This window comes from Rhinopithecus bieti, unplaced genomic scaffold, assembly GCF_001698545.2.
Source record: "Rhinopithecus bieti isolate Rb0 unplaced genomic scaffold, ASM169854v2 scaffold_80086, whole genome shotgun sequence".
In the NCBI taxonomy this organism is placed as follows: Eukaryota; Metazoa; Chordata; class Mammalia; order Primates; family Cercopithecidae; genus Rhinopithecus; species Rhinopithecus bieti.
This window is the reverse complement of record NW_016829313.1, coordinates 6,212-14,618: the sequence shown is the minus strand read 5'-3', so window position 1 is coordinate 14,618 and position 8,407 is coordinate 6,212. Positions and strand designations below refer to the sequence as shown.

General features: G+C 35.8%; 1 protein-coding gene across 1 annotated transcript; it reads left to right on the top strand.

Annotated features, from left to right (window-relative positions):
- Positions 1 to 113: 113 nt before the first annotated feature.
- LOC108523941 (protein FAM9B-like) lies at positions 114 to 7,305 on the top strand (the record flags this gene model as incomplete). The annotated part of the gene is given in 7 exon segments (XM_017864707.1): positions 114 to 234; positions 414 to 445; positions 2,540 to 2,639; positions 3,482 to 3,593; positions 4,981 to 5,015; positions 5,017 to 5,068; positions 7,237 to 7,305. Coding segments are annotated over 7 exon segments (521 nt in total), but the record flags the coding sequence as incomplete, so codon positions are not given.
- Positions 7,306 to 8,407: the final 1,102 nt, after the last annotated feature.

The window sequence follows — 8,407 nt, the reverse complement described above, 5'->3', positions numbered from 1 at the left end:
AAAAAAAAAAAAAAAAAAAAAAAAAAAGTCTACAACTAGTACATTTCTCCACAAAAAAAGTCCACAACAGCGTCTTCCTCTAAAAAAGGTTTGTCTTTTAAATTTTAATGCAGGAAAGGATCCAGTCAGTGATGAATGTGAGGAAAGAAACCCTTTTACAGAAACAAGGGAGGAAGATGTAACTGATGAGCATGGGGAAAGAGAACCTTTTGCTGAAAAAGATGAATACATGGGGTAAAGTGTTTAAGTCACTTTTGCCTGTCAGATAGGGTCTTTTAGGAAAAGTCAGCTTTGGACCATGTCATCACTGTTCTATTCTGTGCAGAACATTTCACATAAGACATTTCTTTTCCCAACAAACATGGCATTTTGTGTAGTATTATGCTAAAATTTTGATGTAACTTTTTTTACAGGACTAATACCAAGAAGCCAGAAGATACTGCAGGTATGTTTTAGGAGTTATCTGTCGTTTATGAAAATTGTTTTCAATCATGCAACTGTTGCAGTAAGTTATATGAATTAGTGGACGACAAGACTGTCTTAAATGGCTTATCATATGTAGCATTTAACATACGTATTTAATGTAATCTGTTTGATAAATTTTTCTTACCTCTTTGATTGTTGATGTGGAATGTGAGAATGCTTCTAATAATGGTGAAGTGAGATGGATGGCTTTTCTTTCATACACGTGGAAATTTAATTGTTTGGAGAATATTAGAGGACACTGGAGGAGAAACAGCTGTATTCGTTCCTTTTAGTGTACACAGATTAAGTCATATATCAGGCTTTTTTTAAGCTTTCACTTTAAGTTTGGGGGTACATGTGCAGGTTTATTATATAGATAAATTGCATGTCACAGGGTTTTGGTATACAGATTATTTTGTCACCCAGGTTATAAGCATAGTACCTGATCGGTGGTTTTTGATCCTCACCCTCCTCCTACCCTCCACTCTCAAGTAGGCCCAGTTGTCTGTTGGTCTCCTCTTCCTGTCCGAATGTACTCTAGAGTTTTAATATGAGTTTTCATGTTCTTAATTTAGCTATTCTATTGTCACAGCTTTCTGATTTTGTTTTCTTTGAAGTAGAAGAGAAAATTGAATTCTCTAAAATCATTTTCTATTATTATTCCAGTAATAAACTGTGTAGTACAAAAGTAAGGACAACTTTTCTACCTAGTGAGAAACATGTAATTGGATCCAAAAACTCATAAACTTTATATTGCTGTATGAAATATTAGTTGCACTGTTATAGGGACCATATTTTCAAAAAAGTTTGAGAAAATTTCTGTAAAGATGATGGAGACAATGCTCTTATTTTTGAAAAGCTCGATTCAGTTTTCAGCTCTTCGATAGCGACGATTCATACAAGCAGTATATTTGGAAAGCTTTGCTCTGCTTGGTGACAAAGTGCCGGTTTTGTGAGCTGCCTAATACATTGGGCGTTGTAGATGGAGACTGTATGTAAAAAATATTTGCATTATGGTACAAATCTTTTATGATTGCTGAAAACTATTTTTAGCAATTGATGGTAGATCTCTGATGTGAAATTATGTTTAGGAAAGCATTCCTTGCAGTATTACAGTTTTCTGAAACACAGCACTATGGGTACAAATGTCATATAAAAAGCTGCAAGAAAATATTTTAAAAGTGTTTTTGAGTGTATTTCTTTACTTAAACCTAAATTTTCATACTTATGGCCATGGCTTCTTTTATTAAAATACAGTTAATAGCATCAATCACTAGATTGCTTAAAAATGCTTTTCTTATTGTGTATTTAGTTATTTCTACCCTTTTGATGGTTTTATTATATGATACTTTTTTGTGTGCTTTACATAATGAGTTGTGCAGTATTTCATGGAAACATCTCCTTTGAATTGTAGGACATTTTGTAAATGTAGAAATTAAAGTCTGTGCTTATAACCCTTTCTGCACATTTAAAAAATAGAAACTTTTAATTATTTGCTTTTTTTCTTTTTTTTTTCTTTTTTTTTTTTTTTTTGAGACGGAGTCTCGCTGTGTCGCCCAGGCTGGAGTGCAGTGGCGCGATCTCGGCTCACTGCAAGCTCCGCCTCCCGGTTCCCGCCATTCTCCCGCCTCAGCCTCCGAGTAGCTGGGACTACAGGCGCCCGCCACCGCGCCTGGATAGTTTTTTGTATTTTTAGTAGAGACGGGGTTTCACCGTGTTAGGCAGGAGGTCTCGATCTCCTCACCTCGTGATCCGCCCGTCTCGGCCTCCCAAAGTGCTGGGATTACAGGCTTGAGCCACCGCGCCTGGCCTGCTTTTTTTCATCATCTGTCAATTAAGTGATTTTCAGTTATACCAATTGGACTAGAAATACGAATATTAATACCTGAAAGGTTTTACAGAAAATAAGTGAGTAAATCTTGCTTTTTGAAATGATTTTTGAATTTTATATTTTAAATATCCTTCTTGTATTGCTGAACCATAATGTCGCATATTGATGTCAGTATATGCAAATAAACTACTTTTCAACATTAACTTTTAATCCATTTTCATTTACTGTCTAAAGACATTAAAGAGGATCTTACTGCAAAAGGAAAAAGGATGAAAATGGATAAAGCTTGCAGCAAAACAAAGAACAAAAGTAAAAGTGCTTTGAGAAAAAAACAACTTAAAAGGTATGACTGTTGGCTTTTTTGCATAATGATATTTATATCATTTCTTTGTATTTGTTGGTGCAAATAATTTCAAAAACTACCCTGTACATATTGGCGTCTCTAGTGAACAACATATTTTACTTGATTGTTCTCTAAGCAGATAAGTTTCTTTAGTTTTATAACCTCAGTTTAACAGAATTAAGAGATATTACCTAGAAGTCAATGAAGATAACCTCTTTTTGCCTTCCAGATAAAAATAGTCTTCCTGTAAAATTAATGTTTATCCATTTCTAGAAATATGGTAGCTGCATATAAGATAAATGCTCTCAATGTTTAGTCTGTAGACTTAACGATACTCAATTATGTAGAAAGGGATAACCTTATGTTGTAAATAAGTTATCTATTTTAGTTAAATTGTTTTCACTATTTCTTTTACAAAATCATTGGTGTGCCAAAGTGGAGAAATAGTTAAGTGAAGTATTTGTTTTGGGAAATCTTACGGGATGAACGGCTATGATATTCTTGAACCTACTTATGAGAACCCATGTTATTCAGTAAGAGGAAATGAAAAGTAAACTGCTCTTAGAGAAAATGAATGTTTCTGGGAAATTTATAGTGCAGTAAACCCTTCTTTGTCTTCAGCAGGTAAAGAATGTAAGATAGCTGCTCTAGTAGTCAGGAAGGAAGGAATCCTTTCAGAATGAGAGCAACTCATTTCACCTTTTTCCTAAAAGAAGATTTCAGCTGCTATTACTCCCTTGCTACTTTATAGGATAAATTATGTCAAGTCAGTTTGGGTTTGAATAGGATTAATTTTTCATCTCTCTATGACATATGACCATGTTACTTATTATGTGTTACAGGCAGAAATGTGATTATATGCATTCTCTGAAGTTGCTGAATGTCCTTGAAGAATACATCACAGACGAGCAGAAAGAGGAAGAAGAAGAAGAGGGAGAAGAAGAAGAACTAATTGTTGGTATCAGGCTTAGCTTTATGTTTAACCTGTTGTATCAATGTCTCAGGGAGAAATAGTTCATGCAGAAATTCAGCAAAGAAGGAAGAGAGCATGAGCCCAGAGAGGGGGCCCGTTAGTGGACTCATGTACCAGGGGAATATAATTGCCATGCAGCATTAGGGGTCCAACTGAAGTCAGCATCATAACGATGAAGAAGTTGAAGTGAGCCCAGTTGGAGTATTTGTGTAAGAGCAGCTGTAGGGTTGGAATTTCCTGGGTTGGGGTGTAGCCGAGCAGATTGACAGAGGGAGAGTTGGGCAGGGAATAGATGCAGGGATGGGGATATGATGACTGGCTGTGGAATTTCAGCTGGGACTGAGTTACCTGAGCACATGGGGTGGGCAATGGGCAGTAAACAGTGCTCCATTCAGTGGGTGTCAGGTCCCGACAGACTCCTGAGCTGTAGTACTGAAGTGAGTGACCTACAATGGCAGGGAGGCAGTGGCTGTATTTTGGGAAGATGGAGAAACCGCTGACTACAGTGGTTCAAGGGCTGGGACTATGCAGCCACACTGCTTGGGATCCAACTCCAGCTTGACCATTGCTAGCTCGGAAACCATGGAAAAATTATTTATCTCTGTGCTAGCTCGGAAACCATGGGCAAATTACTTATCTCAGCTTACCATTGCTAGCTCAGAAACCATGGGCAAATTATTTATCTTATCTACGAAAGGAGACATGGTAAGAGTACCTACGTCAGAGTTGTTTGGAGGATCAAAAGGTTTCTATGTAATGGGTTTATTTAAGTTTTTCAGGATGTGATCTGACCCATGGTTGCTCTTTATCATTCCTATTATTAATATTACGTAGGTGTTGCAGTCATTGGGAATGACAAAATCTGAGGGATGACTGTGTGAGTGAGTGCCACGTAGAGGAGAGGAGAACACTGTTGTTGGAGATTAGGTCAAGGTGCAGAAAGGCCATCATTATTGGGTGGTTCATCTATGTGCATACTGAAATGACCAAGATTTAATACATGCTTAAAATCCTAGAAAGAGTGTTTCTTAGTTAATTTCTGTATAGATCTTACCTATCTGTGGTCAACAAATTATAGGAAGGTTCACCAAATACTCTTCATTGGAAATCAAGAAATTAGGACATACGTGTTGAATATGTAAAAGTAAGAAAATTATTTACTTAATGACTGATGAAAAAGGTTAATACATCATTTTTAGCATGTGATTGGTGAACACAATTGTTTAAAATTGGTCCTAAATGTTGTCTAAAAGAAAATGTTCAGAAGCATTGATTTAAAGAGTATTCCTTTAAAGCTAATGGAGAATTGTGTTTTGTAAGTATTAAAATTTACCCAATTTTAATCACTTTTTTGTTTTGTGCTTCTAGAAGATATTTCAAGAGCAACAAAAGAGGTGGCAACAAGATAAGAAAGGAACTGAAAGAGATTGAGCCATCACACGAGCAGTTCACAAAGGTCTGTTCTATTTGGTAACACAATACATTCTTATAAAATACAACACATGCATAAAAATAGAAGACAGTCTGCTTGTTTCTGAATGTATGGAAAGATATTTTGGTTATACATTTTGAATTACCATTTTCACTTTGAATGTATTGTTCCAGATTTAACATAATTGGTAAATGCATTAACATAAAACAGTATTTTTAGGATTCATGAATAGTTTTGTGGGAGTTATTTAGAACAGGAAAAGGTAAATTGGAAATTTTATCTAGAAATATACCTCTTGTGTATGAAAATTGATACTTTATGAACACATTAATGAAGACTTTATTTTCAGTTTTTAGGAGATCAGCGACAAATCTTTGGAAGGCAGAAAGTCCATAAGTCCTTTCTAGATGTCTTTTTCACTTGTGTTGTTTCAAGAGTTTTAGTTAAATAGGAAGTAGGCAAATGTAACTACTGAGTACCTCTTTTATTTTCTGCTGTAATGTAGGACTGTTTTATGGCATATTCACTTTCAAAATTATTAGTGACTAGTAATGGTTTTACATGACAATTTGTAATAATAAGGGATGGTTCAGATGTACAACAGAATGGGAAAGCCAGCAGATTATTAACATGTGAATTGTGAATTATCTGCTGTCATACAGCACATTAGCAAATTGTCATCGGACAATGACCTCTTCTTCATGTAGATGTATATTATTTAGGAAACAATGGAATTCCTTTCTGTGAGGTAAGATATTCTTTTTAATAATCTTGTGAAAAGAAATGTTCATATGTCACTCCTCTACACTAACTGAGATGTGCTAAATAAACTGGGAAAGAGTTTGAAAATAAAATTTTCGAGCAACTTGAGGATTATCTATACACAACACAGTTATTTATATAGAAGTCACAAGTGGAGAACATGTTACTATAATGTTCCCCAGAAACCATTTATTAATTGGTATGAACATGAGACTAGAAAAGTTTTCCTGTCAATGTTAATGCTACATGTTACCACTTAGGGTAGGAACTTCGGTATCATCTTGGACTCTTCTGAGTCCATTATCTTTCCCATGCAGTTATCATGAGGCAAGTTTTACCTCTGCAATGGCCCTTACATTTCTTTTTTTAAAATTCCCACTGCAGCTGCCCTAGTTCAAGACCTCATTCTTCCTTGCTTGTACTATTAAACTCTTTTCTGAGTTCTCTCTTCTCTTCTGAGCCATCCTTCATTGATCGGCAATATTACCTTCCTACAACCCTCCCCTTCCTAAAATGCTTCCTAACCCTTTGCTCTTCCCAGCCTGTCAGTGGTGCCCCGTCTCAGTTCTTAGATATTCAGAGACTCCCCACTTTACGTGACCCCTCTTCAGCTTGTTTTGCCGCCCTCTGGCTTTGCTCCTGCCTATCCAGGTTGACAGCTTTCCCTGAAGGAATTCACTGTTACGCTCATGCTTTTCTCATGCTCTTCCCTCACAATGCTTTAAACATTTTTTGTTGACCAATTTGAACCTTTTGCCAACTAAGTCAACATCAGTCTCCATTTTTGGCTACACATCTGAGTGAGTTGCCCTTCCATAGCAGTTACACGAGTTTTGTATTCCTTTTTTTTAATTTGCACCATTTGCTCATGTCACAGGAATATGGAAGATTGTGTATTCATTTTTTATGTCTTCCTCAACGTTAATATACAACATTTTAGGGAGTAGGAACTGTTGAACTATTTGTTGAGTAAAGAGTATATATTTCAAACATAGTTACATTTTCTCTAACTTGATGAGGTCATATCACCGACCATTTTATCCCTTCAATGGAAACCATGTTATGTAGACTCTTGCTGATAATACATGGGTCACTACCTGCTGAAAAAATATAATATTTCATGATATAAGTCTGCCTGTCTTTTTCTGTCTTTGCTCCATCTTGACCTTAAAATGTTCTTCAACCCATTTTATTTAAGCAAAGTACATGACTGTTGGACCCGCTAAAAAAACATGTCACTGAAGTCTGCATTAAAAAATTTAAGTGGGTGTTTGGAGCTCCATGTATTGATTATAGTTTGTTCTATTTGAAATGAATAGCCAGCATCCTTTGAATATTAAAAGCTGTTTCCTTTTGACATTTAATTAACTCTGTTTAAAATGCGAGATGTAAAGTGGTGGTTTGTCAGTGAACTAGACTTTTTCTTTTAGACTCTTGAGAACTTTGAAGACCTTTGTGACAGAGTTTTTTCTGATGAAGACAGTGAACTTGACAACTAGACATGTTTTTAAATAAAATTGTGTCAGAGACTGTAAGTAGTGCATATTTAATATTAAAANTAGGCATAAATGGGTTTTAATGATTTTATTTTCAGTTTTCAGGACGTCAATGACAGATCTATGGTGGAAGGCAGGAAGACCATAAATCCTTTCTGGGTGTCTTTTTTACTTGTGATGTTTCAAGAGTTTTAGTTAAATAAGAAGTAGGCAAGTGTAACTACTGAGTGTCTCTTTTATTTCCTGCTATAATACAGGAGCGTTTTATGGCATATTCACTCACAAAATTATCAGTAATGGTTTTACATGACAATTTGTAATCATAAGGGATGGTTCAGATGTATAAGAGAATGGGAAAGCCAGCAGATTATTAACACGTTGTGAATTGTGAATTATCTGCTGTCGTATAGCACATTAGCAAGTTGTCATCGGGCAATCACTTCTTCTTCATGTAGATGTATATTATTTAGGTAACAGTGGAATTCTTTTCTGGGAAATAAGGTATTCTTTTTAATAACCTTGTGAAAAGACATGTTCATATGTCACTCCTCTACACTAACCGAGATGTGTTAAATAAACTGAGAAAAGAGTTTGAAAATAAAATTTTCAAGAAAGTTGAGGATGATCTATACACAAACAGTTATTTAAATAGAAGTTACAAGTAGAGAACATGTTGCTATAATGCTCCCCAGACACTATTTATTAATTGGTATGAACATGAGACTAGAAGTTTTCCTGTAATGTTAATGCTACATGTTACCACTTAAGGTAGGAACTTTGCTATCGTCTTGGACTCTTCTGAGTCCCTTATCCTTCCCATACAGTTATCATGAGGCAAGTTTTACCTCTGTAATGGCCCTTACATTTCTTTTTTTAAAATTCCCACTGCAGCTGCCCTAGTTCAAGACCTCATTCTTCCTTGCTTGTACTATTAAACTCTTTTCTGAGTTCTCTCTTCTCTTCTGAGCCATCCTTCATTGATCGGCAATATTACCTTCCTACAACCCTCCCCTTCCTAAAATGCTTCCTAACCCTTTGCTCTTCCCAGCCTGTCAGTGGTGCCCCGTCTCAGTTCTTAGATATTCAGAGACTCCCCACTTTACGT